Genomic DNA, 19,487 nt, shown 5'->3' on the forward strand with positions numbered 1-19,487 from the left:
AATAGTGGGAAATAAAATACGGATAAGAGGGTGAGGATAAGTTCTCAATAGAAATACTGAATGGCAGGACAAGGGGTTTGGAATTTGCTTATGTATTGATAGAGAGCAATGAAAAGTGTTCAGAGGGAGAGGATTTGTAGAGTTAAAACCATGTTTTAAGAGGTTTAATCTAGCCTAACTGGGTAATAGATGTTGAAGGAGGAGCACGTGAATGGGGATCATTAGTTAGGCTATGACTCATACATAAGACCAGGAGAGCTTGAGCAAGAGGTAGGAGAGGGTATGGATGTCAGAGATTGCAAGGAGTTAAAGTTGGTGGGACATATGGATGCAAGAGAGGAAGGGGTCAAATGCGAGTACAAGGCTTTTATGCCTAGGTAGAGCAGAATTGCCAATAGACGCAAGATATTCAGGAGAAGGAAAGAGAGTTTGGTAGGGGAGATGGTGGATTCACACCAAATTTGAGGTGTCTTTGGGAAAACAGGTAGAGTTGTCTGGTGGACAGTTGAAACAATGGTTGGAGAGAGATGAGGGGTGAGAGCTAGAGATAAAGATGTAGGAGTTTCAGAAGGGATAGCTGAGGTCAGAAGAGAAGGAGAGCTAAGGACAGATCCTTCATGAAGCACCTACATTTAAGGAGTACAAGAGGAAGGGAATCCATATGGAATTTTATTTCGGGGTAAATTAGAAATTAGAACTTGGCAAATTAGGCTAATTCAATTAGTCGAATGGTTTCAGATTCATTCTGCTAGAAGCTGAGTATCTTATAGTTTCATGACTAGCTTTGCTGACATTTTCCTTGCTTAAGGTCTCCAAAGAACAATAATAGAAGCTGCTTATTTGGATCTAAGTACTACCAACAATACAGAACTTCTTGGTGATGTGCAGATAATGGTAGCCTGGAAAGAAAGATATGTGCTAACACAATATTCCTAGAAAAGAATCCTGAGCATAGAGGTTTACTAGTTTTCACTGAAACTTAGATTTCTAAAATTCTTGAAAACTTATTTTATTTTATTTTATTTTATTTTTTGAAAACTTCTTTAAAAAAATTCTTGAAAAAGGGACTAGCATTTCAAGAGTGAAGATAGACCACAAAGCCTGGGAAATTTACAAGTGGAAACACGGCTACACAATTACAAATGATCTCAGGTAAGAAGAAAAGAGTGCTACTATAAGCAAAACAAACCCCAATAGTTCGGTATCATTGGGAGCTCTCCAATGAGCTCATGAAACCAAGAGGGAAGATTAGCAAGTGGTACCTATTTGTAATAGTGTAAATAAAGGCAAAAAAAATCTGGGGTGTTGTGAAGATGAGAAGCATGTGAGAAACACTGAGGGCACACAAAGCATGGGTGTATAAATAATTACATATCCTTAAGTTATGTTGAGAACAAAAAGGTAAAGGACTAAGCCATTGGACAACTGCTGAGATACATAGTATAATAGCAACATGATGAAAATACAACTATTCCATTTCCATTTTGCTTCCACATTTTTGATTAAGGAGGATAATCTTAACTCTGGAGAGGGTAGAGCAAAGAAGCTTAAAGGAAAATTGAAGCACAAGAAGAAATAGAGCACTGAAGACAGAGCTGCTCAGACTCTGATAGGTTTCGTTTCAGGAAGCAGAAAAATCTAGAGACATGACAGAAAATTATTATTATTGTTGTTGTTATTTTTAAAGAGAGAGTGAGTGGGAAGGGGCAGAGGAAGGAAGTGAGAGAGAATCTTAAGGAGGTTCAATGCCCAGGGCAGAGCCTGATGTGGGGCTCGATCTCACGACCCTGTGATCATGACCTGAGTCTAAATCAAGTCGGATGCTCAACTGACTGAGTCACCCAGGTGCACCAACATAACAGAAAATTATTGTTAAGTAACCTTGGAATCTTGGGAGGAGAGGTCTCTGAAGACTGAAAGCAGCAAATGCCCCAATTTTTGGAAGAGGGACAAAGGGGAATTATGAATATTTAAAGACTGGTGAACTTACTGGTTAATCCCTGGCAAAGTTGTAGAATGAATTATTAAACAATGTTGTATTTAGACAAGCAATGTCTAAGAGATAACATTCGATTATTAAAAATGAAGCATTTAAAACTAACTTTATTTCTTTTGCTTAATTCTTCTACATCAGCAGATGATGAAGATTATGGTGGTTGCAACAATAGCGAACATTTACCGATAACTTTTTGTGAGTCAGGAACTACTTAAAGCACTTAAATGTATCAATTAATTTAATCTTCCCCCGAATTTCTTTGAAGTAGGGACCACATTTATCCCCATTAGGTAGGTGAAGAAACTGAGGAATGAAGATATCTAGATCATGGAAGTTCAGCATACCTTGGTTTTAGCATGGCTTTAGACAAAGTTTCTTATTTTATTCTTTCAGAACTTTGTGTAAATTCAAACGGAAAAAAATATAGTTGAAAATGATTACCTTAACTTTAAAAAACAAAACAAAACAATGCCCCATAAGAAGAGAGAACACTAAAATTAAATCCAATAAACCAATAAACATAAACATATTGAGGTAACTTTCTGACTCAGAATTTGAGAGTGTAGTAGGGTGTGCTGGAAGATTTATTGTTAGAAACTCTTCCTGGTCAGCTAGTTTTAGGAGTCAGTGAAATAAAAGAGGACCAAATCAAGATTTTGAAATATCTTGTCTATTAGGACTGTTGGACCCAAATTAATGATTAATTTTATTCATTATAAATGTAAACTATGGAACTTTGTAGAATATGTTAATTGTAGAAGATTAAAAAAATCCAGACAACTTTGAAGAGAAATATAAAAATCCCTCATACTCCCACTGCTTTAGAATTAACTGCTATCCACATTTTGGTGCATTTTATTCCATCTTTTCTTCAGCATACCCAAACCATAGATGGGCACCCTGACACAAACACACGTGGAAACCACACCAGGGGCTCATACACAGTTTGTGTTCCATCTTTTGCACTCAATATGGTGTCATGAGTGTTTCTCAGGTTATTAAATTTTATTGATAAAATATTAAATGTTATTCAGAATATCATAATTTGCTTAATGTCTCCTTTTTTTTCTGCCCCTTAGGCTGTTTTGAATCTTTTGCTGTTATGAGTAGTTGTATGATGAAGTTCCTTGTATGTAAATTTTGGACCTCTTTTCTCTGATTATTTCCTCAAGATAGGTCCCTAGAAGTTAGTTACCTAGGGGTAGGGATGTTTTAAAGATTTTATTTATTTGAGACAGAGCGAATGAGAGAGAGAGAGAGCACATGAGAGGGGGGAGGGTCAGAGGGAGAAGCAGATTCCCTGCCGAGCAGGGAGCCCGATGCGGGACTCGATCCCGGGACTCCAGGATCATGACCTGAGCCGAAAGCAGTCGCTTAACCAACTGAGCCACCCAGGCGCCCCTGTTTTAAAGATTCTTAATACAGATTGCTAAAAAGACTTCAATGAAAAGTTGTTTTAACTTACATTTCTATGTAACAGTGTCTGTCACATCAACCTTACTAATTATGAATATTGCAAGTAAAAGATCTTTTAGCAATTTGCATAGGGCAAATAGTATCTCATTTTGATGTTTTAATGAGATTTCTGAGATTAGTGTGGTCAACTATTATTCATAATTTTCTTGGCTATCTGTATCAATTATTTTTTAAATTGTTGGTGATGTCTACCCATTTTTCTGTAAAACCTATTAATTATTTACTTATCAATGTGTAAGAGCTCTTTGAATTAGGGATAGTAGCCTTTTGTTTGTCGTGTTAGTTAAAAATAATTTTCTTATTTGCCTTTAAATTTTACTTCTGGTGTTTTTAGAAGTACTGAAAGTTGGGATGCCTGAATGGCACAGTCGGTTCAGCAGCTAGGCAGCTCATGTTCTCAGGGTGCTGAGACTGAGTCCTGCATCAGGCTCCCTGCTCAGCAGGGAGTCTGCTTCTCCCTCTCTTGCCGCTCCCCTGCTTTTGCTTGTTCATGCTCTCTCTCTCGCTCTCTCAAATAAATAAAACACTTTTTTAAAAAAAAAAGAAGTGTTTTTTTCTCTATTGCCTTGATGTTTTTAATATCTTTATCATCTGAGATACAGTAATTATTCATCCATATTTTCTTTCCGTTTCCTAAAGATTTTTTTAAAAATCCTCTTCAATCCAGCTGAATTGATTTGGTTTATGGTAACTGCTAAGGATCTAATATTTTTTTCCAAATTTTTGGCTGCTCTGAAGCTTTTTCAAAGAATTCTTTCGTATTGATTTACTTGTAAAACATTTATTAATTTTATCATTTACTAATTTTTTTATGTACATTAGGGTCTGGTTCCGGGTTACCTGCATAGTTGGCTTTGGTACTAATATTACACAGTTTAGACAATGGCTGATGAGGCAAATTAACATTTTATTGGTCAAGTTTTCAAACTTTATTGCTTTTGCCTAAAATGTCTTAATTAGTAGCAGTAGTATTTTTTCCACTTGGACTTTGGAGTTATTTTGTTAAATTCCTATAGAAATGACATTGAAAACCCAACCGATTCCTTATCCATCTTACTCCCCACCCAACCAAAAAAGCCAAACAACCAAACAACCAAACAAAAAACCACATAACCTGACAGAATTTTAAAAGTCACTCCTAATAGTAATTATCATTATCCAGAGATAATCAGAGATCAATACTGTTATATATGATTTATATCTGCATGATATAAATAGGTCATATAAAATTGGAGGTGTTTTTTACATATTTAGTAATCTGACTTATTTTTTTGATATATCATGAACATTATGATATGCCATTTCATTAAATAGTCTTCTAAATTATTTTTAATGGCTTCATATTATTCCATTATATATAATATATACATATATATTATCCTATATATGTACACACACATACATATATGCACTAATTTACTCAGCTAAATTACTATTTTTAGACATTTTGTACTATAAGATATGACTTTGCTATGTTATGAACATCTTAGGAATCCATCTTTGAGTGCATCTCTTGTTTTTCTTTAGTATGAGTTCCTTGTTAATGAAATTCTAGGTCAAAGGATAAAACTATTTTTGAGGTTTCTGTCCTGTTTAGCAATTTCATGCTGCCACCAGCAGTGAACGAGAATGCTTCCTTCAAGGATTTTGATTGGAATTGCATTAAACATAAAATAAATTTGGAAAAATATGACAGCTTTTTTATATTTGAGCTTCACCTCGAGGAGTGGTGTGCCTCCTCAAACCACATATATTGCTTAGTAGTTTCATTATATAAATTCTGCACATTTCCTTACCTTAGTGGGTATAAAAGTATAAAAGTTTTTTGGTATAAATCCTGCACATTCCTTAAGTAGGATTATTTTTAGCTTTTAACAGTTTTTTAAATTTTGTAGCTATTAGGAATGGGATATTTTCGTATTACATTTTCTGACTAATTATTGTTTTTCAAAAAGCTATTGATTTTTGTGTATTCATTGTGTATGTGGCTACTGAACTTTCAAGTTAAAGTTTATTCTTAACTTTACAGACAATGAAGCTGAGGACTAGCGAGTTCATTAATTTTCCCAAAGGGTGTGGTTGGTCCAGAGTCAGAATTGGTATTCAACCTAAATTTCTATAACTCCAAAGACGATGCTTTTTTATACCACACCTTATCACTTCTCAAACCTGTCAGTAGAAATACAGTTTCCCAAACAAGTAATGTTAGAGCACTAAGCACTCTGTATGGGTCAGAGTGTTCTGTTCGACTCAACACCAAATTTTAAGAGTGACGCTGACATTTCAAAGAGTGTCTAGAATGAGCCTGTGATATGAGCAATGATTGAAATCAAGAGAATGAAGCCGTATGGCTTCAGTGGCTGGAGTCATGATGAATGGGTGGGATTTTAAGGAAACTAGATTCTGAACTCAACACCAAGGGCTGTTCTCAAATGGAAGAGGGTTTTGGGTGAGGTATTGATACACCTGATGCTGGAAGTATTCGAGGAGAAGTTGGGTGAGCATCTTTGGAGCATGGCATAGCGAGAATGGGAATATGGACATTCTCTAAGTTTTCTTCTGTTAGAATGGGAAATCTCTAGATTTTCTCCTGGTTCTATGATTATTTCTGCATCCTCTTTCTGAAACACCCTCATTCTTTTTTAGTTATCCATGGGAATTGGATGTCGTTATCACTACTGCTTTTGGGGTGAATGAAAAAGCACACATTTTCTAAACCTCATTTTATTCAGTAACTTTAGTCTTCTTTCCTAGCCTGACAACAAATTCTGACATCTCAAAATAAAACTCAGTTTGTGTGCTACTTGTTTATTCCTTTGTCTGTCCTTTCCTGTTTGTTCAAATGAATAGTGACAAAACAAAGCAAAACAAGGATAAAGAACAAACACAAAATGAAACCCCCCAAAATTAAGGGTGATGGTAAACTTGGTTATTTTCTTCAGTGAAAAAAATCTTTCAGCTTGATGGCATTCATTCATAATGGTGTGTGTGTGTGTGTGTGTGTGTGTGCGCTCCAGCTAGTGTTGCGCTCAGTGCTGGGGAGCTGTGTGAGATGCAGTGATATCCCTGCCTTAAGAAATCCTGACTGGAGGGAAGAGACTGTGTAATGGAAGTGGGATGGGAAGAAGGTCACAAAAGCTTAGTTAGAGTATGGGATGCTCTGGGAAATGATGCCGTCCTGGCCCTATTGAAGCAATTATAAATGCTTCTGAAATGGCATCATGTTCTCTCTTTTCCCACCTCTATTCCCCGTGAACTGGGGAAAGCGGAGGAGACTGGAAGGGCTGAAGGACTGGTTTGGGTTAGAAAATGTGGTTGAGTGAAGCAGAACCTCCACAGATTCTTCTCTTTGCTCCACGCCAAACTCTATTAAGAGTGAACCATGGGGAAGTTCTAAATGGAGTGAGGTTTGTGTGTGTTTTTTTTTTTTTTTAAAGATTTTATTTATTTATTTGAGAGAGAGAATGAGAGGGGGGAGGGTCAGAGAGAGAGGCAGACTCCCTGCTGAGCAGGGAGCCCCACGTGGGATTCGATCCCGGGACTCCAGGATCATGACCTGAGCCGAAGGCAGTTGCTTAACCAACTGAGCCACCCAGGCGCCCAAGGTTTGTGGTTTTGATGTTGCTTAGAATTTATTGTGATGTTGTGGTCAGAGAGTCTGACAAGCAGAAGAGTTGACTCAAGTTGTATTTAGCTAATCCCTTAACTTTTTATGGTGTTAGGTTTTCCACCTACAAAATGGGGATGGTGACATCTGCTTTCGCAAATACTCATAAGATATTTGGACAAATGAGATATGGATGTGAAAGTTTTATATATATGTCTATTTTTAAAGCCCAAGTTCCAGTGACAATAGGTGCTGTTATCGTTATTAATCTTGGAATTCTTTCACTTAAGAGACGTCCTTTATGTTCTAGATCTGTGAGCATAGGTTGATTTTGAGTAGCAGTTGTAGCTTATTTGAACACGTTGCACCCCTATGTCAATCACAGGCGCAATTACACATGGAAAACTTGGTGCTTAGGACAGGAACCAGTTTTGAGTTCCATTCAGAGCTTCAGAGAATAATCTGGTTCCGTGTCTCCAAGGGCTTGACTGAATCCACTCAGTCACTGAGGGGTTTTATGGGAAAAAAACCATAAGTATAGATCACACTCAAACTGCTCCTATGGCCTCTTAGGAAGGTGGACATCCTACAGGTTTCCTGGTGAGGGAACTTGTGGAGGCAGTAAGTTTTCAGGGAGTCTCTTCCCCCAGTGACATCAGTGTCACTGAAATAAGTTAAAATATTTGTATTTTATTTTAAGAGAAGTGAGGCGGTTTGAGACTGGAGATGAGGGAGTAGAAGCCCTGTTTGAGTTTTAGCCAGAACTCTGCGGCACTTGTTTATACTCTAGTTAGACTTCAGAGCTTAGACTCTGTTTATTTCAGTCCAAGTTTTGTAAAGAAGCAGCTTTTGTCTTTTAACCATCTGGTACTATTCAGAAGGTTCCTGGGGATCCTTGTCAGGAGAGGTCTTTGCAAAGTAGCATTATCATTCTGTAGCACGCTGGAAAAACCTCGCCCTGTTATCAAAAAGCAGTTTCCTTAATAACTATCAAAATTATTATACCTCATCACATGCTCTCCTTTGTGGGTGGGCTATTATGTTTGGCAAAGAAACATGGTACAGAACATTCTGTTTGAAGAAACCTTTCCCTCTCTGGGAGAAGCAGGCAATCTCAGTATGGCACTGTGGAAAATTGGGCAGAGGCTTGATTGTTTGAATATCCTAGCACGAGACTTCTTTATTTAGGAGATTTCCGCGTCTCCATGTACCATTGTTATGTGAATGCCTTTCGATGCCCAGGACAAATTAGAAGTGCTTCCTGTAACTTTGGCTTAACCATGAGGTACTTCCGAACAATGGTGCCTTATGCATTTTTTTTAGCCATTATTATTTTAAGAAGTCCTTAGAACTCTAAATGATGTAATGATCCAAACACACGTGAGGGTATACCTTTAGGAAGATCCAGGCTGCTTGGTCTCGTTTTCACTCTCCCATTTGTACTGGCAGAATGAACGGGGGAGAAACGTATATGGCGGGCCTAGGACATAGAAGTAGGGCTGGTTTCTTGGGCAAGTGGCTTGTGAAGACATGCTTGACGCCACACTGAGAAGGGCCCAGCCCTTCATTTAATGCTGCGCTGTTGCCACGTTGATATTCTGAATGCTTTTTGAACAGGGGTCTGCATATTTTCCTTGTGTACTGGCCCCATAAATTATGAAGCAGGTCAGGCTTTGAGGCCATCTATTGTCTTATTAACTGCTAGAAGATCCCAGCTATCGACGAAACGGGAACGGGATGAGGTGTGGTGTCCGGTGACAGGCTACACATGCTAAAGAAATAACTAGAATCTGTGTGTGTTTGTTCTTGTTTTAATGTTGGTCTTCATATTAGATGGATTTCTGTTTTATGCAAAGAATTTTCTGCCGCCCAAATTCCTATGTTTACAAGTCTAGAAAAAAATTCTTTGGGAGTGGAAAGAAATAGGGAGTGGATCTGGGGAAATGTGAGAGCTCCTTATTATTTTGCATCACGAGCAGCTTTGGCCGGCAAATCTGGCTCTGTTGCTCAAATTCCAGCGTCAGGACTTTATATGGCTCCCTTCCCAATGGAGTCAGTCCTCGGCAGGTGCTTGTTGTTGTGTGTGATTAGTACCGTTGTCTAAATTTTGACAGAGCTCACCTCTTTCACATCTATGCTTAAATGTCACCCTCTCTGTGAGGCCCATCCTGCCAATGCCACTGTGATTCACGGCCCACTCCCACCTACTCCTGATTTCCCTTATTTCACTTCCTTTCATTTAAATACATAAGGCCTGGCACACAGTAGGTGCTCAATCACCATTAATTAAATAAAGGAATGAGGGAATGAGTTGATAGCACAAATTCCTAGCAATTAAAGATAAACTTTGATGAGAATAAAAATGTTGACTTTATTCTTATCCCTTTACTCCCCAGCTGGCTCTCTTCTCTGAAAAATTGATTCTCGTTCTCAGAATTCTTCTGGGGTCAGCACCAAACTGCTGTTCTTATGATCTCTAGCCAGTTTAAGGTCTAGGAGCTTTCCAGTCTGAGTGTCCCCATGTTATTTAGGAACTGGATTTTCTAAGGTCATAGTGGGAATGGAGATAAGATAATGCGTTCCTCGCGGAGGAGGATGCCGAGAGCATATGGAATATTACTAATCCTAAGGGGATCTTTCTCTTTCTGGGGGGACTTCATCTGGGTTTTTTCACTGGTTTTATTGTGGGCCAAGTTTCTTTCCAGAGAGGAGCTCCGTCAGGATAACTGTCAGTCCTTCATCTCACTCTTCCTGAGGATGCTGGAAATATTGGTGTCGTCTATCCCAGTAATATTAAAAGTGAAATTCAAATTACTAGTCTATGTCAACGGCTCTTCTTTTGTATAAAACCCGGCTATTTGTTAAAATACATACTAACTCGAAAAGAGTCTCAGGAGACTTTTCATCTAATCAGCTTGAAGCAGTCCTGCTTTTGAGTTACAGCTGAAAACTGAACTCTTTGGCTGAGAGATACTTTGACGATTAATTCAGCGACGAAAGTGTTGGTACATGGACAAAGTAATGAAGGAAGAATGTGAGAGTACATGTATAAAATAGAATCCATATTTGGTATACCCAAACTGATATACTGGCTTTTAAACAATCGTTTCTGTGTACTTTCATAAATTTTTTTTCTTTATTCTCTTTGAGTCTTTGAGAAGATTTCTGACAATCTAACATTCAGTTTCCTGAGAGGAGAAATGAATGACACAGTTACAGTATTAGCTCTCAATCCGAGAGCCTAAATGCCACATTCCATCTACTTACTGTGTTTAATCTATTTTTTTTTTTTTTTTTTTTTTTTAGAGGAACATGAGGACGGGCACTTGGTTCTGTCAAGTTATAGGCAGAGACATTTGGTGGAAATAATGACTGTTTGGACACTTGAAACCAGGTGGGATAAATGCAACAGTGAAGATCATCTCGTTTCACAGCGAGGAAATGGAAGAACAAATTTTAATACAAAAATCAAATAGATCTGAGAGTGTAAAAAGGTGTTTTTTTTTTTTCCCCCTTTCCCTAACAAAGTCTGTGAGTTGCTGGGTTGGGTACATTGGAAAAGTCTTATGAGTTTGTTACTGAAGTATACAAACATTGTTTCTGTGAAAGGAAACAGGAGGGAAACAGTTAAAATGAGAAAATTGTGTCTGAGTTTTAGTTTCGGTCAGAGATTTTGAAGATTTTAAGTATTTCCCAAAGTGAAACAGTCCCAGCGGATTCTCTGGATACTGTATGTTTTCATTCTCCCAGGGGGGGATGGGGCAGTGCTGAGGTGGCTTCCTGGTAGAGCAAGGGTGGAGAAAGCTGGCATCTCTTGGGGTGTCTAGCAGGAGGTGAGTGGATGTGTTGTTTCCATGGACATACCATTGTCCATTTTCCTCTCTAGGTTGTGACAAATTGGGACTGGGCTTCGCCTGGTGAGGTGGAGGCTGGTGTTAATTTATTCCATAAACTTTCCCCCCTGTAACCTTCATATAACATATTACTTCCAAGGTAGAGTTACTTTGTGATTACTTTGAGTACGTGACTAGAGTTACTTTGGAGATGTGCTTAATTCCTTCTAATGGGATATGTTCAGGCTAATGGAATAATTCACAAGTAGGGATGTTTGTGTTGTGTGTGTGTGTGTGTGTGTATGCGTTTGTGTGTGACTCATCAGAAAAAGCACACACCAGTATATTCAGGAACCTGCTTACTCTCTTGCCTGCTTGGAAGGCGTGGTGCCTCTTGTTCTACCTCTGTTTGCATTTGGAACCCTCAGTGCAAATTCCTGGTCTTCCTGAATAACTGTACGCATCGGAGCTGCAGACCACGCGCTGCTTCCGGAGGAGTTGTAAGGTGCACTGGAGGTACTGAGGGCTTCAATAAGGCTGTGCTACAATTCGAGAAGGTACAATGGGGAACAGCGGGCTTGTTGTGTATTTCTCCAGCTACATGATTTAGTTTCGTAAATTAGGAGGTAGGAGCAAAGGCTGAGCTTGTGCCCACAAAACTCACACAGTGTGATAAAGTAACCTTTAGACAACAGCTGTAATGCAAAAAGCCCATGCCAAAAACAACAGAGCAGGGCCCAGTTCCTGTCCCTTAAAGCCCGACAGCTGAAACGGTGGCTGAGTTTAAAGACAAAAAAAAAAAAAAAAAGAACAAAACAAAACAAACAATAGTTCTAAAGCAAAGTTTTCTGAAGAAAGGAAAATGTACTAATTAGAAGTTAAACATTTCAAAAGCATTGTCTTATGGAGAAGTGCCAACCTTATTGGTGGACGTCTGGACTTCTGGTTCCTCACTATTGGCTGAGAAAATGTTTCAACTTCTTGAATCCTTTTTGGGTGGAACTAAGACATTGTATCCATTTAGTAAAAATTCTAAATTTGGATTAGCATTATTATTTATGCTATGGGAATGAGAAGAGCAGAGAATAATATCCTCCTACCCACCCTGATTTAGCATCAGTTTTTAAAAAGTACTCATTTCTTCCTGACAGCTAATTTCAGTGGCAGAAAATGCTGAGAAATTGGGATGTGGATTTCCAAGTTTTTAGAAAATTATATCAAAAAATTGTAGCTAATCATAAGTGACTGTGCCACAGATTTCCAGGTTACTGCCAAATACAGGATTTTAGAAAATTAAAAAAAAAAAAAAAAGCCGGATCACTTAAGGAAAGTAGTTTATTTCTTGCTGTAATTCTTTCCCAGAACAAACGTAAAAAATGCACTATTTTCCTTCCCGGTATTAACGAGATATTTTCCAAACCCATTGCATTGCATGCATTGCATTCCTTTATCAGGATCTTACTCAGTTTGTGACTCTGCTGAAAACTGATATCTAAGAATTAATCTGATACGTGCTTTTACCTACTTTTCTCTTGTTTAATGCTTAGTTTAATACAACGACATTCATTTTAATTCTGTTAGGCTCTCTGGAACATACTACCACACTGCAAATAAAAAGTTTCAAGTTGTTTTATCTCTTCCTCTCTCCCCCATTTAAAAGAGTTTAACTCTTAGGTATATTCCTTGTTTTAAAAAGTCTCTAAGTTTTAATCTCATGTCTGGCAAACACCAATCGAAGGAGAAACTGCTTTTTTAAGGCACTGAGAAGGTGAATGACAGTGAACCAAACTGCCTCCCAAGCTTCTGAGTGCTCTTTAAAACGCCGGCACAGTTTTTTTGCGAAAATAAAGAACATCGCCCTGCCCTCAGGTTCCGAAGCCCGAGAATGACAGAGGGTCACAAGGGTTAAGAGAGCGCCGTGAAGGGTGACAGTTCTGTTTTTCCACTCACAGGGGCTCGGGGGCAGGGGCAGCTGCAACCTGTCTGCCGTTCCTCTAAGCAACCACCTCCTTGGGTTATAACTGGACGCAGACTTACTGTGATGGCCTGAAGTCTTTCCTTCACCAGCTCGGCTTCTTCCATTCTAGAAGTCAAGGGCAGGCAGACGGGTGCAGGAAGTCCAAGGCTACCATAAAGCGGGAGCGTCCTGGGGCAGAGGCGAGGGGTGACCGAGGAGAAGCCCTTCGCACCAGGGCAGGAAGGCAGAAATCCCCGGCGCGCCAGGAGCGCCTCTGAGCAGAGGTGCAGAGCAGGCCAGACAGACACATGCAATGAGAGTGTGCCGGGGAGGCAGACCCTGGGGCTGCTGGCGAGAGCTGACTGACAAGTTGGAACGGCAGCCGCACCAGCCCTCTTCCTTCAGGAGCTGCCAGCTCTTTGTTGTAATGTGCACAGTTAGCGAGGCACATTTTCTCATTAACTGTTCCTTAGCCAACTCATTATTTTCCAGGAGTGGCACGGCGAGCCCGGGAGCTGAGTGTGTCATCAGCCTCGGCTCCAGCGACAGCCAGCCGTCTCTGGGTGTGCGTGGGTCTGTGTGTGTTTGTACAAAGCTTACCGGCACCCTCCTCCTGAGTTTACAAAGACAGGGCCTCGCCTGGACTGGCCGGGGCAAGCCACTCGCTTGCCTTTCTTCCTCTGACTGGCTTCAGACAATCATAATAAATGCTGGGGTGATCTTAGAACTTCGTATAGTGGTAGATTTACCCCAGGGCGTCCTTCCCTCTCCCTCCTCTTCCCACTTGAGCAGTTGCTTTCAAACTTTGGAATCTTGAGGTCATGGAGAAATGAAAGGTGTTAACGCGGCGCTTGGCCCACCGAGCGGCGGTGGGTGCGATTTAAACGTCAAGTACCACCCTTGGTTGTTTCTTGTCTTGGATTTCCACAGGACGCCGTCCTTTCTTGGACCTTATTCAGAAATGGCACTCTCGGCTTTCAGGAAGGTGCCCATTTTGACCTCACCAGTGGTGCAAGAGAAAGGAGCGAGCCTTTGAAAGTGTGAGCAGACGTTCTGTAACTCATGCGGTCTGACATTGTGTGGGTGTTCCCTTGTCCTTTCAAAAAAGAAAGCCAAGCCCAGGGAAACTCTTAGCAGAGGCTGGAAGCTTTGCTAGTGATTTTGTTTTCTTTCCCTTATGATTTCTTTAATTAAATTTTGATGTAGTAAACCGTAGTTACTGTCTACCTCGTTGTTACATTTTTGGATGCTAGCAAGCACCTTTAGATCAGCTCAGCTGAACAGGTTAAAAGGACAAGCCAAACAGTGACCATATGGTTTAATTCCCTTCACATTATTGATCATAATAATAATAGCTAATATTTGTTGAGTACTGTCTGTAGACAAATGTTCTCCATACTACTTATCGTACAAGGTGCTGCTATTATCCCTATTTTACAAATGAGGAAACTGAGGCTCAGAGCTGTAATTTGCCACATAGCTAAAAATGGCAAACCCAGGATTGGCGGACTGACTTTATAACAGCCATTCATCAAGACCTGCCCAAAAAAGGGGCTGAAGGCTATACCAATCTTTACGAGAAAGAGTTGGACCCCCAGCCTCCTCCTCCATCTAGGTCCCGGAACACTTACATCTGAAAGCAACCCCCTGTGGCAAAACTCCTTATGAATCTCTAGAGTAACTTAGTGGCCCTAGAGAGAAAAGATTTTTCCATATTGTCATGTAGAGCTACCTAGCCACAGAGTGAAACCCACCAGTTTCAAGAGTCTGAAATCCTACTTGAGAATAGTTTGTCCGTGTTCATACATACTCAAAAGAGACGGTTTGGGAAACTAGAGCGTTGGAGAATTGATTAGGCATGGGCCAAGTTTGGTTACTATTGGATGGATACTCATGCTTAAAAAAAAATCAAACCTTCAGAATTTTTGATTTTGTTTATGTAGGTCCTGGGTGAAATTAAATACAAGAGAGAAGTAGTGATAAATATCTCAGTCAGCATTGCATATTTGCAGCCCAGAACAGATGGGCAGTTATCCAATTATTAGTCTGGATCTTTTCCTAAAAACAATTTACCACTTAAATCTCATTTCTGCTATGGGAAAACTCAAAGGTTTTCTAGTGTAGGGGAGGATTCGATAAAATAAGAAGACCAGGGAATTTAGGAGGGAGCAGAGTTGTGACAACTGATTGGTATCATCCTGTGTTTATTCATTTATTTAGTTGATAATACTAATAATTGCTAATATTTTAAAGGCATTTGTTATTCATTTATTCTGCACATATTTATTGAGTACCTATGATGTGTCACACACTGTGCTAGGTGTTTGGGACACAAGGATGACCAAAATTCCTGCTCTCTGGACCTTCTCTTTTGGTAGGCAATGAAAGATAAACATAGTAAGCAAGCAAAATAGGGTAGGTGAGAAGATGATTCTGTTGGTTGGAGTCTTCTGAGTAAACAATTAGCAAGACAGGTTAGGAGTATTAAATTTTATTAAGAGAATGACTCTATGAGAGACGATGGGGGAGGTAGGCAAAGAGGGTTGGAGCCGGGAGTCTGGGAGAGTGGTCAGACTGTGGCACGAGTCTGGCTCAAGTGAGGGAGAGAGGAAGAGAAAGTGGCGTGGGAACAGCCTGATCTGCAGTGCAGCCTCGGCCAGACTGGCAAGGCCATCAAAAGTCCTGCAGCCAGGGTGTCTGGGTGGCTCAGGCAGTTTAGTGGCCGATTCTTGATTTCAGCTCAGGTCATGGGCTCAGGGGCGTGAGACTGAGCCCCATGTCAGACTCCACACTCCGCGCCCAGTCTGCTTGAGTTTCTCTCTCCCTCTCTCTCTGCCCGTCCCCCTGCTCACGTGCTCACTCTCTCTCTCTCTCTAAAATAAATAAATAATAAATAAAATTTAAAAAAGATTTAAATTATTTATTTGTCAGAGAGAGAGAGAGCACAAGCAGGGAGAGTGACAGGCAGAGGGAGAAGCAGGCTCCCAGCTGAACAAGGAGCCCGATGTGCGACTCGATCCCAGGACTCTGGGATCATGACCTGAGCCGAAGGCAGATGCCTAAGTGATTGAACCACCCAGGCGTTCCTAAATAAAAAAAATCTTAAAAAAAAAAAAAATCCTGGAGCCAAAGTCAGCTACCAGAGAGGGCCCATGTCTGCCAGGAATGAGCCTGTTCTAGGATTTCTGCCATACTCACCCGTTGGCTGGGAGTAGCCACTGAGAGGCAGGGTCTTGATGCAAATGCAGGGAAGGATTTCAGGATGCAACAGCTGGGACCCTTTATCAGTTATGCTCCTGTAGTTGGATGTCTGGGAGGCACATTTTTATGACAGCCACAGTGATAAATGCAATGGAAAGAAAACAGAGCAAGGACGGAGAGTAAAGATTGCTAACGGGTGGAAGGTTGCAATTTGGAATTTAGAATGAGAAGGGAGCATTTGGATAAGGCCTTGAAGGAGGGGTGGGGATTAGCCACGAGTATGCCAGTGGGAAGAACATATCAGGGAAAGTCTGTGCAAAGGCCCTAAGGTGGACTTTCTCAGGCCTGTTTTAGGAACAAGGCTACTGTGGTTTGACAGGAGGCACTGCAGGGAATGGTAACAGAGGTGGTTGGAAATATAACAGGTCTCAATCCATGTAGGGTCTTATAGAACGCTGTAAGGACTTTGCTTTTATTCGTGTGGGGTGAGAAACCATTGAGATGTTTTGAACAGAGAAATGGTGTGACCTAGCTGTTTTGCAAGGATGGAAGCAGGGAGACTACGTAGGATGCTACTGCTGTGACCCAGTTGAGAAATGATGGTAGCTTGAGCCAATGTGATAGCAATGAGGGTATTTATTGGGAATTGGTTGAACTGTGGATATATTTTAAAGTAGAACCAACAGGGTTTCCTGACATTGGATATGGAGTTTGAGAGAAAGAGAAGATTCATTATAACTCTTTGACTCTTGGACTGAGCAAATGGAATTTGCCATCAATCGAGATAAGGAAGTGGTGAAATAGTTTTCTTTTGACAGAGAGGGCAGATACCAAGAGCTCAGGTTTGGACAAGTTAATTAGTTATCACATGAAGATGTTTAGGAGAAATTGAATATATGAGTTTGGAGTTCAGGAAAGAAGCCTCAGCTAGATTTATAAAATACATTGTATCTCTGAAAGTCAGCAGGATCACAACATATCTAGAACTGTAGTTCACAATGTAGCATAATTTAGTGAACTAACGTTAAGTGTTAACTATATATTCATAACCAGATTCAGTCTCTGTAAAACAGATATACAATAGAACTTATCTGTTCCCAGATGCCTTGTTAAACTAATTTTCCCGAAGACTTTGTTGTTTGCCAACCAATGTAAATGAAGATGGCAAGAGTTAGAAGTTAAAATCAGTGACCCGACCTTATGTTAAGAGGTAGGGATATAACAGATTCTGAGACAGTACCCTTTCTCAAAATGAATTCACTATCTGGTTTGGAGAGGTAAGACATACGCTAGAAACAATTAGGGTGCAAAGAATAGTAAACCAACTGTCATTGTACTGTGATAAAACAAAGTCTTAACGATTGCACTGTGTGGAACCATGAGAGTATAGCATAGTGAATAACAGTAGTTGTGTGGCATGAGCAGTAAGTGTGAAATGAGTTGAAGAAGATAAGGATTAATGTGAGTTGCAGAAAGCCACTGCCAGGGGCGCCTGGGTGGCTCAGTCGTTGAGCGTCTGCCTTCGGCTCAGGTCATGATCCCAGGGTCCTGGGATCGAGCCCCGCATCGGGCTCCCTGCTCGGCGGGAAGCCTGCTTCTCCTTCTCCCACTCCCCCTGCTTGTGTTCCTGCTCTCACTATCTCTGTCAAGTAAATAAATAAAATCTTAAAAAAAAAAAAAAAAAAAAAAAGAAAGCCACTGCCAGGAGAAAGCAGAACTTAAAAGCCATTTCTAAGGGTGAGAGGGAGGGAAACATACTGTGATAGAGGATCTGAAAGGAGAGGTCTTATCTGGGGCAGAGAGGAGAAGTTAGATAGAAAGATTGATGGGAATATACATCCATACCTAGAATTTGATGTTCGGAGAAAATGGGCTAGAGGAGTGGGAGACGAAAGATCCAATTCATATTTTAGGAAAATAAAACTGTTGACTCTTCAGAACATATAGAAAGAGGGAAAGATTAGGTAGGAAGGTAGGAGATATGAAAGGTGAGTGCCTGTGGAAAGAGTCTAAAAATTTTGCCAGTGTTCTAGGGAAAGTCCCCAGGTTTCTGCCTGTCTTTCAGAAGGTCTGAATCCAGAGACCAAGACATAGGACAAAGTAAGTGGACTAGTAGACTATTATTTAATGTGCTAATTTAAATATTTGAAAACCCCAAAGTGACAGCAATGGGAATGATTTGTAAGGGAGGAAACCAAAAAAACATTTCAGTGATTGTTAAATTGGAGAAAAGAATGAGAATTTGTAGGTTCCAAATTAAGTACAAAAGGGAAGCTTAGATTAGAGATTTTGGATTGAAAACCACAGAGAATTAAAATCCAAATAAGGAAATAAATAATTCTTGGATGTATATGTAAAAAGACTTTTCTAGAACTTTTTTGAACCCAGATCCCATTAAAAAAGTAAGTGTTCACTCCTGACTCTTTTCTCTCTCTCTCCTTTCTTTATGACTTCTCAAAGCCAGAAGTGGTATTGACCTAAGGAAAGGGAATTTCCTTTTTCCTACTACATCTCTGAACGAATCCTCAAAAAAAAAATCCTGAACCTTACATTTATTAGTACTAACCAGGCCATCTCCTTTCTTTCCTTTTCTTTCCTTTCCTTTCCTTTCCTTTCCTTTCCTTTCCTTTCCTTTCCTTTCCTTTCCTTTCCTTTCCTTTCCTTTCCTTTCCTTTCCTTTCCTTTCCTTTCCTTCTTTCCTCTCCTCTCCTCTCCTCTCCCCTCTTTTCCTTTTTTTTTTATGGTTTTATTTATTTATTTAACAAAGAGAGAGAGAGAGAGACATCAAAAGAGGGAACACAAGCAGGGGGAGTGGGAGAGGGAGAAGCAGGCTTCCCGCTGAACAGAGAGTCCGATGTAGGGCTCAATCCCAGGACCCTGGGATCACGACCTGAGCCGAAGGCAGACGCTCAACAATGAGCCATGCAGGTGCCCCTCTTTTCCTTTCTAAAATTTATTTATTCATTTGAGAGAGAGGTGGGGAGGCACAGAGGAAGAGAGAGAATCCCAAGCAGACACCCTGCCGAGCGGGGAGCTCACGACCCTGAGATCATGACCTGAGCCAAAACTAAGAGGTAGATGCTTAACCAACTGAGCCGCCCAGGTTTCCCCAGGCCATCTCAATTGTTCTTACCTTTGAACAGTTACTTTTCCACATGGCTGGGCAACATGGGCTTTTTTGCATCCTTTCCTTCTCTAGTAGACCCCTAGATGGGATTTAGTTGCTATCCACAAGTAACAAACAATTATGTGAATAGGGTGACTGCATAAACTACAAGAGATCCCTAATAATGAGCTATTGTCATCGTAGAGTACTCTATATAGTTGGGTTGGCAAGATACTGGTGTCTTTGTTAGGTAATTTGAGCTCTACAGTTTAGAGGATAAGTGGAAAAAATGCAGTAGGCTTCAAGACAGC

General features: G+C 40.3%; 1 protein-coding gene and 1 long non-coding RNA gene across 2 annotated transcripts in view; one reads left to right on the forward strand and one right to left on the reverse strand.

Annotated features, from left to right (window-relative positions):
• The window catches only part of PALMD (palmdelphin), a 50,852-nt gene extending 37,370 nt beyond the window's left edge, over positions 1–13,482 (reverse strand). The window contains exon 1 of the mRNA XM_045897125.3: positions 12,950–13,482. Coding sequence (XP_045753081.1) covers positions 12,950–12,994 — 45 coding nt within the window. The 5' untranslated portion in view covers positions 12,995–13,482. The remainder of the gene's footprint in view (positions 1–12,949) is intronic.
• The window catches only part of LOC129046448 (uncharacterized), a 33,680-nt gene continuing 25,038 nt past the window's right edge, over positions 10,846–19,487 (forward strand). Inside the window, exon 1 of the long non-coding RNA XR_010410820.1 lies at positions 10,846–11,469. This is a non-coding gene — a long non-coding RNA (uncharacterized LOC129046448). The remainder of the gene's footprint in view (positions 11,470–19,487) is intronic.

The sequence above is a fragment of the Mirounga angustirostris genome, unplaced genomic scaffold (assembly GCF_029215605.1).
Source record: "Mirounga angustirostris isolate CCGP_5_RB_7025 unplaced genomic scaffold, mMirAng1.0.hap1 SCAF_4, whole genome shotgun sequence".
NCBI classification, from domain to species: Eukaryota; Metazoa; Chordata; class Mammalia; order Carnivora; family Phocidae; genus Mirounga; species Mirounga angustirostris.